This window comes from Nycticebus coucang, chromosome 15 (assembly GCF_027406575.1).
Source record: "Nycticebus coucang isolate mNycCou1 chromosome 15, mNycCou1.pri, whole genome shotgun sequence".
NCBI lineage: Eukaryota > Metazoa > Chordata > Mammalia > Primates > Lorisidae > Nycticebus > Nycticebus coucang.
In genome coordinates, this window is record NC_069794.1 from 78,974,825 (window position 1) to 78,987,668 (window position 12,844).

General features: G+C 39.7%; 1 protein-coding gene across 1 annotated transcript in view; it reads right to left on the reverse strand.

Moving 5' to 3' along the window:
• FLT1 (fms related receptor tyrosine kinase 1) overlaps positions 1–12,844 on the reverse strand; it is a 187,719-nt gene that overhangs the window by 147,527 nt on the left and 27,348 nt on the right. The window contains exons 2-3 of the mRNA XM_053563427.1: positions 10,615–10,711; positions 9,978–10,204 (exon numbers count right to left, since the gene is read on the reverse strand). Of these exons, the coding sequence (XP_053419402.1) occupies positions 9,978–10,204; positions 10,615–10,711 (324 nt within the window). The remainder of the gene's footprint in view (positions 1–9,977; positions 10,205–10,614; positions 10,712–12,844) is intronic.

The window sequence follows — 12,844 nt, forward strand, 5'->3', positions numbered from 1 at the left end:
AAATATAACAGAATATAAGAATGTGTACATAAGAAGAAAAGTATAAAACTATGGTGAACAAAACCAAAGTATCAAATAAATTCCAATCAAAATCCCAGAAGTTTTTCTGTGGATCCTGATAAACTGATTCAAAAGTTTAGATGGAGAGGGAAAAGATCCAAAATATCCTACACATTATTAAAGAGAATGAAGTTGACGGCTTAACGCTACCCAGTTCAAGACTTACTATAAAGCTATGGTAACCAAGACAGTGTGATGTTGGCAAAAGAAGAGGCAAATGGCGACAAAGCCCAGCACTAGACCTGCATACATCAGTCTACTCATTTGAACACAGGCAATACAATGGAACAAAAATAGTCTTTTCAACAAATAGTGCTGGAACAACTGAGCATCTACATGCAAAAAATAAAAATAAAAAAGGCTAGATGTAGGGCGGCACCTGTGGCTCAGTGAGTAGGGCGCCGGCCCCATATGCCGAGGGTGGCGGGTTCAAACCCAGCCCCGGCCAAACTGCAAAAAAGGCTAGATGTAGACTTTACACTTGTCACAAAACTCAATTCAAAACAGATCATAGATGTATAGGTAAAATGTGAAAGTATAAAATGCCTACAATATAACATAGGAGAAAACCTAGATGATCTTGAACACGGCAGTGACTTTTCAGGTACAACACCAAAGGCACAATCCACAAAAGAAAGAATTAATAAGCTGGACTTCATTAAAATCAAAAACTTCTGGGTGGCGCCTGTGGCTCAAAGGGGTAGAGCACCAGCCCTATATGCCAGAGGTAGTGGGTTCAAACCCAGCCCGGGCCAAAAACTGCAAAAATAAAAAAAAAAAAAAATCAAAAACTTCTGATCTGCAAAAGACAACATCAAGAGATGCCACAGACTTGGAGAAAATTTTGGGGAAAGATGCAGCTGATGAAGGACTGTCATCCAAAATACACAAAACTCTTAAAACTCAAGAGTAAGAAAACAACCCTATTTAAAAGGGGGCCATTTCACCAAAGAAGTTAGACAGACATCTCCCCAAAGCAGACATACAGATGCCTGCTAAGCATATGAAAAGGTGCTCCACATCCTATGTCATCAGAGAAATGCAAACTAAAATAGTCATGAGGTACATAAGCACCAAATGCTGGTGTGTGAGGTTCTACTACATAAGCACTTCACTGCCGGTGGGAATGCAAAATGGTACAGCCACTTGGGAAGACAGTTTGGCCATTTCTTATAAAACTAAACATACTTTTACCATATAATGCAGCCATCATGCTGCTCCCCAAAGGAGTTGAAAACACGTGTCCACATGGATGTTATAGCAGCTTTGTTAATAATTGCCCAAATTATTAATATCCTAAATAAACCGTGCTATATTCATGCAGTGAAATATTTTTCAGCAGTAAAATGAAATGAGCTATTTAGCCATGAAACTACATGGAGGAATTTTAAATGCATATTACTAAGATTAAGAAGCCAAGCTGAAAAGGCTACACTACACACTGCATCTTTTTAACTATATGAATTCTGCAAAAGGCAAAACTATGGAAACAGTTAAAAAAGATCACTATTTGCCAGGGACTGGGTTGGGGAACGGATGAAGGGTCAAATGGTCTATGCAGCGAGTGTATGATACCCCATGATCATATCAATGTATACAGTTATGATTTAATAAAAAAATTAAATAAAAAAAAATGAACAGAAGATTTGAAAAGATATTTCACCAAAGGGGGGAAAAAAAAAGAAGGGTGGAGCACAGAGGGTTTTTAGGGCTGTGTACCACTCTGGTGGGGGCTGTTGCTAATGGGGGAGGGTATGCCGGTGGGGAGGAAGGGCTTATGGGGAATCTCTGTACCTTCCTCTCAGTGTTGTTATGAACCTGAAACTGCTCTAAGAAAAAATAAAGTTTTTTAAGAAACACATATATATACACACACAAACCTATGTATATATACCTGTATATATAAAACATTTAAAATGTGATCGTGCTAGTTCATAGGGTTGTTATGAACATGAAACCTGTTAACATATGCAAAGAGTTTAGGAGGGCATCCAGCGGAAAGTAAGACCTAGCTAAATATTAACCACTTTTCTTGTTAAGCAATTTGTCCAAAGTCAAAGACCTAGCAAGTATCAGAACAGGAATTTGTGACCAATGTGAAGCTCAGATCATGTTGTTTCAAGCACAGCTTATTAACTGACATCTGATGAAGGAAGGGAGGGAGGGAGGGGTGGGTACCGCTTCAGTGAGGCACTAATTTTGAATAATAGCACAATCAGTCAGCCAAGATGACTGCCAACATAACTCAGCAAAAATGCATCAAATGACAAAACAACAAATATTTTAAGTAATTAAAGACAAACTGTAGAGTGTCAGAACTGGAAAGACCATAAAGATCAAAATAGATCACCTCCTCATCTCAGGCAGGGCAGGTACTTCATTAGCATTGTTAAAGTTAGGAAATGTCAGAACTTAAAGGGGATTCCCTCTAAAAGAAGTTCCTTGCTCATGTTTCTTAAAAGATTACTTGAAGGGAGATTTTAAAAAATCCTTAAAACCTCAAGGTTTTGATCCACCATTTTTCATGCTTTTTGATTATAGGGGAAAAATGGGAGGTGATGGTCAATTTTATTGTCTTTGGACGTCACCACCATTTTTAGGCTTCATGATAGCACATCAGTCATCAGTTCTTCAAAGTCTCAGACTGTGTCCAGGCGGGTTCATGACTGTGTTCATGCAGATTATTTTTGAGTACTTGTGCAGTTCTACTAAATGCTGGTGATACACAATTATGTTGTTGCTAGCAAGGCTTAGCCATGTAGCTCCAGAAAGCTGGCACACCCGGATTTTCTGGTATGGATTTTAGGGAACACCCAGGAATTGCTCTTTCTCTGAGGAAATGACCCGAATGTTTTACAGGTATCATCAAGCTCTAAGGATGAAATTCCTAGGAACATACTTGGTGACACAAGGAATGCCCAAGAAAAAGAAGGGGCAATGTTCCTGCCCGCCAGCAAATCCACCAACAGGAGTAGTTTCCATCCCAACCACATGTGTTTCCTGTAGCCAAGGTCCCTTGGTGTCTAATGACAGAAATGTTTCAAGAAGGGAAAAGTGAAATGGCAGGGGCTTAAAGATATCAAGAATGTCTTCCATCAAATTTTCATGTGGCTGGAAAGGACAATGGTTAAGAGTTAAGTTACTTTTCTCTAGACTCTCGCCACGTGGTCCTAATCAGCTGTCGCCTGGTGATGGATAGAATGGGTAATCCCCTTCATGCTTTAGCCCCAGAGGGAGCACATAGCTAGGATGGAGAAACGTTTGTTTCCCAAGGAAAAATCCAAACAACAATGTCGTCAGTGTGTATTTTAAACCCTAGAAATATTTGTTTCCCTGCTTTCAAAACTTCATAAAAATGAAAAAAAAAAAAAAATCCAGTGGAATCTGACCTTGCACTAGGTTTTTGATGAAGTTGTATATGGACAGGCCAGGAAATTCCTAGGAATGCTTGATGGAACATAATTTGGAGGAGAATTCTGAAAATGCAAATCAGCCTTAGACTATGCCAATTTAGGGAACCTGTCTAGGTTTCCAGATGTGTAGTCCAAAGGCTGCGAGTCCAAACATTTGCACCCCAACGTGTTCATCTGTCCCCTGAGCAAATATAGCAGGTGAAGCCGTGAGAAGAAAAACACCATCCACCAGCCGGTCTTTCTCCCTCTGCTGCTTCCTGGGGATGCCAGGTGATGAAAGCTCAAGCGACTCTCTGGTAGGAATTACAGACAATCCCTGAGACGGAAACTGTGGACGCCAATTCTCCCTGAAAGTTCTATGCTAAAAGAAACACATTTCAGAGCCATGTGTCGGGGACAGACGTGAAAGGAGGCTGGCAGGGGTGAGGGGAGCTCTCTGGATGGGGAGGGAGAATGAGTCCATGTTGAAAACTGAAAATTAAAACCAAGGAAGACTCTAGGCATTGACCAAGCAACCATAGATAATGCCACCCATTCACTAAGAAATCCACAAGTAAACAATTTGGCCAATGTGACCAAGACGTGTCTGTGATAGAATTAATAATTGTTTTCTTCCTACAAAAATGTTAACTATTTTAGCCTACTTTCCATTCAAGGAGAATTTCGATAAATAGAAACAATATTTTCTCATTAAAGTTTCTCTCACAAAATTATGACAATGATTCCATTGAAATACTTCAGAGGCTTTGACGATCTGTGCGGCCACACGATGCTCTCTGCCCACCAGGTTCTGACCTGCATGGAGAGCGTCTTTCGGTTTTGGAGGAAGGGCTCACTTCCTTTGCGCATTTCCACCTTGCAAGTGCAGTTCTGATCAGCACGGGGGTGGGAGGGTGGGGAGGGAAGCAGCAAGACTCTGAGAGTAGGTCTACAGGTCACTGCTCTCTCATTGACGTCCCGCTTGTTCTGTGGGCCCCGTTTACTGGACTTGCCACACTGGCATGGCAAATTGGGTAACAGACACCATCTGCTCAGCCCTTGCCGAGCTGGGCAGTGCAGCTGCGCATCTCGTGTGTGTGCCAAACCATGTCAGATCTGGGAAGGACTCTAAGGGAAGGGGTGCTGGAGCAACCTCCATGCCTCACAGCACACTAACCGCAGTCCTAAGGATTACCCGAGGAGTCCTTTTCACTCCCGAGAGACCCGCTTTTGAATAGCAGTTATTCTTTTAAGAAATAAAACCCATACTTTAAAAAAACACTCACATAACTGTGAGCCGTGGTCCTAGAAAGTAACCAGGAAATGTCTCAGTTATAGGACTGTGTAATTTTGCTTGTTGTCTCTCCCACAGAACAAACAATAGGGCCTTGTGGGGCAGGTGTGTATGTCATCAACATCTGCAGACTCCTGCTGACAAAACTTCTAAGCCAAATCTACTTGTCGAAAAACTCATTTCAGGAATGAGATGAGTATACTGCACAGAACCACACGCTAGCAGTGTACCCATGTCAACTAAAGGAGGTTACTTGTACTATTAGGTTTTCTCCAGGCCTTTGTGTCAGGAGTGATATGCAAATGATAATCAATTAATACAATAAATAATCACAGTGCTTAAAATTGGTACTGCCTTCCTAAATAAAATGCATAGATAATGGCCTTGTTTGGTAACTTTTAAACAACTTTTATGATACTGAGTTTCACAATAAGAAATACATTTTAAGTCATATACATTTGTTGGTTTTTGAGACACAGTCTCACTCTGTTGCCCAGGCTGGAGTGCCAAAGCCTCAGCCTAGCTCACAGCAACCTCAAATTTCTGAGTTCAAGCAATACTCCTGCCTCAGCCTCCCAAGTAGCTGAGACTACAGGCACTCACCACAGTGCCTGGATAATTTTTTTTTTTTCTGTTTTTAGTAGAGACGAGACGGGGGTCTCAATCTTGCTCAGGCTGGTCTTGAACTCCTGTGCTCAAGGGATCCTCCAACCTCAGCCTCCTAAAGTGCTAGGATTATAGGCATGAACCACAATGCCCCACCTAAATCATACCCTTTAAACATGCACTTGTGTGCACACACACACACAAGGCTTGGGGCTTGCCAGCCACATACACTAGAGCTGGTGTGTTTGAATCCAGCCCAGGCCTGCCAAACAACAATGACAACTACAAACAAAAAATAGCCAGGCGTTGTGGCAGGCACCTGTAGTCCCAGCTACTTGGGAGGCTGAGGCAAGAGAATCACTTAAGCCCTAGAGTTTGAGGTTGCTATGAGCTGTGACGCCACAGCACTCTACCCAGGGCAACATAGTGTGACTCTGTCTCAAAACACACACACACATACACACACACACACACGCTCATATTTTACATTTATGTAGGTATAATGGATATGTGTAAGCATGTGTATGAGATGGAAACTACAAAAATAGTTTTACTAAACAACATCCTTACTGTTTGTAATTTACTTGAATATTTTCTATTCTGTTCTACTTTTTTTTAATGCTGGTTGCAACCCACTAATTTGATTCCACAGCTCATTAATAGATTGTGATGCACATTTTTAAAAGCTCTGCTCAACTTAATAGAGTTGTGTCTCTTTCCCAAGTTGTGTGAGCTGGAATGCAGCAGCGAAACAGGGTCTAAGTAAATGATGCCAAAACAAGGCTGTGTCTCCAACAGGTGACAACACAAAACTCTTTGGGATCAGGCTTTGTTTTTCAAAGGTCTATTGCTCTGGAAAACACTGACACCAGCTTAACCTATCATTCCTCACGAAGAAAAACAATTAAATTTGAGATTTTAAAAAAACTGATTAACAATATAATCCAGGAATATTAGTTCATAGCTGAAACTCTTGTGTTGGGGAATCACCCTAACCTGGGGATCTAACCTGGATTCTTATCCTGGCTTGTCACTTGGGTCAGCTAAGTCTCTCTTGCTCAAGTCACTGAAGCGGTTTTCTCATGCACAAAAATGGAGAAATACCGTTTTCAATTTTTCTTAGAAATAATTTTGTAAAAACTCTTAAGAAAATCTGAAGTATAAACGTGGGCCTTGAACCTTTCTCAGAATATTTGTGGAGTTAAGATTTATACTTGCTCAAGGTCCCATAGCCAGGCAAAGCTTTTTCTCCACTAAATACTTTTATGTAAAAAAAAACATAATTATTATTCTCTCCCAGAATATCTGGGTTAGAAATTTTACTACTTTTCAGTTATATAGCCAAGGTGTCCGATAATTTTATAGATAATTCTAATATCTAAGATAATGCTATATTAGGTTAAGTTGTCAATGCAAATCTCATTAGTTTTATGCATATGAGAAAATCAATGGCAGAAAAATCTGTTATGAAAATGCTCCAACCCATTTATGTTAATAGGCTCAGCAAGAAAACAATCAAGTGAAGAGAAAAAGAAGAAAAGGCAAGGGTTTCTCTCACAGTGGTAACTAGAAGTGATTCATCCAATTATACCTCCCACACCAATATTTTTTTTTTTTTTGCTTTATAATGATACTTTTTAAAGAGAAGACATTATATTTAAATAGCCCCTGGAAGTTTGAGGCTGAAGAGGGAAGGGATGTAAACTGACTTCATGGTGGGGGGAGCCCAATATGCTAAGTTCAAGGTCTTGTTAACTAAATTGGAGACATTGATTAAGTATTAAATACCTCCGAAATGCCACGAAAAAACTGTTCTGGGCGGTTTTCTTACTTTACAGTCATAGCTCATATGTTACAATAATAATTAATATTAAGTCCTTTGATGGGTCAAAAAATAAGTGCAAAAATGCTCCTTTTCCTCTTCAAAAAAGAACAAAATCTACCTATTTAAGTAGCCCTAACATTACTACTTAATGTTTTGTAATCAGGGGTGCTTTGTAATTTGTTTTTCTTTCTTTCTTTTTTTTTTTTTTAAATTAAATCATAGCTGTGTACATTGATATAATCATGGGGCATCATTCACTAGCTTCACAGACCGTTTACCAAGTTTCTCATATACCCTTGTAAGATGCACTGCTGGTGTAAATGTAATTTGTTTTTCTGACCAGGAATTTTATAGCTATAATGATTGAAGAGTTCGATTCACTTTCACAAAAGCAATTTTTACAAACATATATAGCATCTTCTACCTACTCTCATTCAAAAGTCATCTGTCAACACCATACTCCGGGTATTTCCAAAGGGATGATTGATAATGATGCCTTTACGCCAATGTAATTTAGTGGAGCAAAGCCCCACCCTGCTAAGGGGCCTGGAGCAGGTTGCCTAACTGCCCTTTCCAGAATTCTGAAGGTCACTTTGAGTCCTCCTTTCCCCTCACCCAGCCAACTTCCGAGCACCAAGGCCCACCGAATCCCTCAAATCTACAAACTCTCTCCTTCTCCTCCCCACCACAGTGAACTCTGTGCCATCACTCCTGCCTTGATGCACAGAGCAGACTCCACCTGTCTCCTAGCCCCAGTTTTGCCCCTTCCCGTCTCCTCCTGTCACTGAGAATCTGAAGGGAAATCTGACCACCTCATTCTACTGCTAACTCTCTTCCTGGCGCCCCACATAGCCTTCACATGAAACTGATTCTTGGTCCTTCACTTGTGAAGTGAAGAAAATAACCCTTCCCTGGATTGTTGTGGGGATTAAATGGCATCATGTAAATAAAACTGTTTAAGTGAAACAGTTAACAGTGATGTGAGAAGTTATTACATTAATGGAAATTTTAATTAACCTGACAATTCAGCAATGAAGTAAAATAGTTAAATATAATTACTTGAGTACTTAAATTGATTGAATACACTATGTCAGAGGTTTGTCAGATTTTTACAAGTTGAAATTATAAAGTGGTGACAATGATTTTCCTGTACACTACATATCAGTTGTTATGTCCAAATCAATACTCAGGTAGGAACAGCAGGCACTCAGTAATGTCTAAATAATAGTTTGGCCCTAATTCATGTGCTGGATTTGGTGATGTATAGATAAAGCTATACTCTTGACTCTTTTTCTCAAAACCCTGTCAAACTACAAATCTACCTCTTTAAAAGACATGTCTAAATAGGGCTTCTCATTTTTACAGAAAACTAAAATGAAATACCAACATTCTGCAAAAACTTACTAAGGCAGAAATCCTCCAAACAGAATAACATGTTAACAAGTAAATATTCAATAATGATTAACTGATAACCAGATAACATGTATACAGTGTATTAGGAAATCAATGTCTTTTTATTAATCCCAGAGACAATCTTCTGAATCATCAGAAGATTTATTTATTTTAATAAACCTGTGATGGAAGTGTTTGATAAAAATAGAAGCAGAAGGCCAAGTTTTCTCAGAAATAGAATCAATAAAATAATGAAAACAGAAGTATATAAAATGTTAGCCTGTTTGAAAAAGTCAAAATGAGGCTGATAGCAGCTAAAAAGAAGTTACTGTCAATATTTTCCAACTGTTCTCCTAAGACTAATCCTGCGCCTGGATAATCACAAATTACTTTTTGGGTAAAACATCGTCTAGTTGCTTTATTTTGCAAAATTAAAAGAACATCCTACCAAAATGTTCATTCTTTTGAGCTGCCTCCAGTGCAAAGCCCTAGTTCTGTAACTCACCAGGAATTAGACCTACGATGTGTATTTAGCTATTGATGCTGATGTTTGGTTGTTTTATTTTGTTTTCTAACTTGATTTTGTGCCCAAAGTGCTGAAGAATTTGCTTTGTGTTCTCTAGAGTCTTATTTTGTTGTTTAATGCTCCTCAACAAGATTTGAAAATTGGCTAGAACTAAACAAGGAAGAACAAAGTGACAGGCCATTTTTATTATTCTTGGTTAGGGATCCAGTTGTATAGGGAATTTATGTTTCATAAAGAACCATGCAGTTTTTCCCTTTGAATATTCCTTTATTTGTTCATTCTCTAAGGAGGGCAAAAGAGTATCCTAAAAATTATAAACAAAAATGATTCATTTCCACCCTTTGTACTTTTCACTCTACAGTGGTACATACCAGTTCTCCTGTCATGATAATACTTGTTTAATTAACATGACATAATACAGCTTTGTCAACTGGAACCAATTTTATAACACTTAAGAGACAATAGCAACATTTATCAACCTTAGTGGAAAAAACAATATTGTACGATTCCAACATATAAGATAGTGCAACCATGTTAAAGGACGAAAATCTTATATTCTATGTTGGGCTTCTCAATAATTAAGAAATGGAACTAAAAATCCTGTCATTCATTTATTTATCCAGTCATGTGCCAGATATTAGGCTGGGTAATGTGGGCACAGAGCAGGGCACAAAACAGACCAGGGTCCCTCCTTTCACGGAGCAAACAAATGACTAGGCCTTGAAGACTCAAGAAAGTATCTACACATAATTAGTGTGAATCTCCTTCCTGACCCATTTTCTTTCCTCCTCACTAGGAAAGCCACCTTTCTAATAGACATGGGCAGATTTATGACACGCCGCAAAGCAACAGCTAACGGAATATAGAAAATGGAGCTCTTACCATTAATAAATATGTAGATTGTAGATTCTATGTTCTTCTTCTTTGAAATAGGTATAGCTAGATATTTGCAGCTGTAGAAGCCAGTGTGGTTTGCCTGGGCCATGTTCAAAGTCAAAGTACTGCAGAATTGTTTGCTGTTCCTTCCACAGGCAGATTTAGTTATGCTGAGCCTTTTGCTTCCCTTACTCACCGTTTCAGGCAAAGACCATGAATGGGCTGCTTCCCCCCTGCAATCATAGATAAGAAAACAAAGCACAATTAGGGCAGAGACCAGGGCTTAGCACCAGTTCCTAAGCATTCATTTTATTAGGAAGCACTATTCTGAGATCCTCCCTTAAGTACAGTCATCTTCAGAAACGAACACATTCAGAAAGGCTTCTGAACAATACTCAGAATAAAAATGTAAAAACTGTTGGGGCAACCCTTCCCCCGTCTCCCTCTGAATGAGTAATGCTCTCCCTTCCGTGTGAAGCAGGATACATGAAGCTGTTTATGTACAGCTCGCACTTTGCAGATCACACAAGATCCTGAAGTCCCTACCTTTTGACTCTGAGAGGCGACCTATCTACTCTGCCAGGGAATGATTTTGCCATGGGAAAGGCAACTAGATTATTCCCAAGCCAACACAGTCACTTACCTGCATTTGAGATACAGTGTCTGGCCTGCTTGCATGATGTGCTGGGTGCCCTTTAAACTCAGTTCAGGACCTTTAAATTTTGAACCTGAACTAGATCCTGGAAAACAAATTTTTAAAATGTATTATTTGCAAATTGCTTTCTCATCTTTTTTTTTTTTTTTTTTTTTTTTGAGACAGAGTCTTCTCTCTGTTCCCCTGGGTGGAGTGCTAAGTACAGTGCCATTATATCATCACTGCTCAGCGCAATCTCAAACTCCTGGCCTCAAGCAATCCTCCTGCCTCAGCCTCTCAAGTAGCTGGAACTACAGATGCCACACCACCACACCTAGCTATTTTTTTCTATTTTTGGTAGAGACAAGGTCTCACTCTTGCTCTGGCTGGTCTCAAACTCCTGAGCTCAAGTAATCCACCCGCCTCAGCCTCCCAGAGTGCGCAGTTGGCCTCTTTCCATAACGGTGAGTTTTCATCTTTAATTTACTTACATATGCAAATAGATACATGGAATACAAATTTCTCTTAGTTCATAAATACATTTTTCTAGTCTAAGCCTTGTTCATTACATATCCTTTTACACCAAATGTCCTAAATAATATCCAAAAAGCCATTTATTTGGAATGTTAACATATTCACATACAGTTCAAAATGTAATCATATTAAAAATATATAATAACCTATTTAAAACTTTAAAGATCATATATCAGTATCATCAGCATGCTACTAACACTGAATGTCTCGAGCATGGGGCCTTTGGTCCTACAGGCCTGTCTGATCTTTCTACTGAATAAAAAGTATAGACATTTTCCTGTGTTCTAAACTAAGCTTAATCATTAGTTGAGCAATGATATTGTGGGCCAATAATTTCCCTTTCTGAATTAGTTTCCTCACTTAGAAAACTAATTTTAGAGTCAGAATCAGTTTTAGAAGCTATTTGGTTTGTCTTACATAATCTACAAGTTCCCTCAATAATGGTCCAGTGAAAAGGGAACTGTTCACTCTTATGTGACATCTGACAAGTCTGTCTCACAGAGGCTTGTCGTGGGGCAATGGAATAAGGTAGGCGCCAGCACTTTATAATCTACACACCTCTATACAATGAGATAATGATGTCCACTCACTAACTGTGTGACCCTAGACAAATCACTGAGCTCTCTAGATCTCAGTTCTCTTACCTGTAAAAGAGAGACTGTACTAGATGACTTGGTTCTCTGTCCTCTGTTTCTGATGTTCCAGTCTCAGGATTCTTTGAGCCATAGGTGCTATATTGGTTGGGCCTGTCTTGCACTCTCATTGAGCACTCAGAATAATGTAGTAAGGATTGCTCCTGCCTCCTCCTTCCCCTCACCTCTCACACTCCTCTCTTTGTCTTTTCCCTCTTCCTTCCCCTCCTCCCCTTCTAGCTGCAAGGCCTGATAAGAGCAGGAGGTGGGGGTGGGGGGAGGATTAGTGCTTCTTAGGCAGAGATAGAGGTTGGGGGAGGGAGGAAAAATATTCTTGGGGGGGAGAAAAGTTTAGTATTTTGCGCCAATCTTTGGGAATATTTTTACTTAAGAAATAGGTTTGTAGAGTGGAAGTTGAGGTAGAAGGTGGAGGTGGACGGTCCTCTGGGTTTCAATGTTGGGTGCTGATCTACGGGAAGAGGTACCTAGGTCAAACTCCATGGCTACCCCCAGCAGTGTTCCCTTGTGTTTCTCTTGGGTCTTGGTCTCTCAAGGAAAACCAGACTCAGTTAAGAGATCTGCAGAATCCTGAATTGTTAAAAGATGGTAAGTTTTTCTACACTATGTGCACGACCTTAGCATCACTTAGCTGCTGTTTAGTGTGTTCGTGGGTAAACCTGGAGGGGTGTGGATTCAGGGTCAGGTAAGTGGCTGATTGTTGCTTGGCCCAATGCAGACGCCCCCATCACTGACGTCTAGTGGAATCATTTTTCTGCCCACCTCCTTCTGTCAAGAGTATTTTGCTGTGTATGTAATAGTAAAGATCTTAAATTAATCTTTTAGGAGTAACTTTTGTAGACAATAGGTCCTCATATCAAAGTACTCCTAGATAAACTGGCTCAATATTAACCAAATTAAAACCACTGTTTCCTATAAATTCAATTAGTCTATCAAATGACCTCATAGAACAAGCCAGCTCATTCAAAGACCTAAGGTACATTTTACTTGTCTTCGTGTGTCTCTTAGGCAAGATGTAGGTCAAAATCCACGATCCATGGGCATGCTAGGTTTTT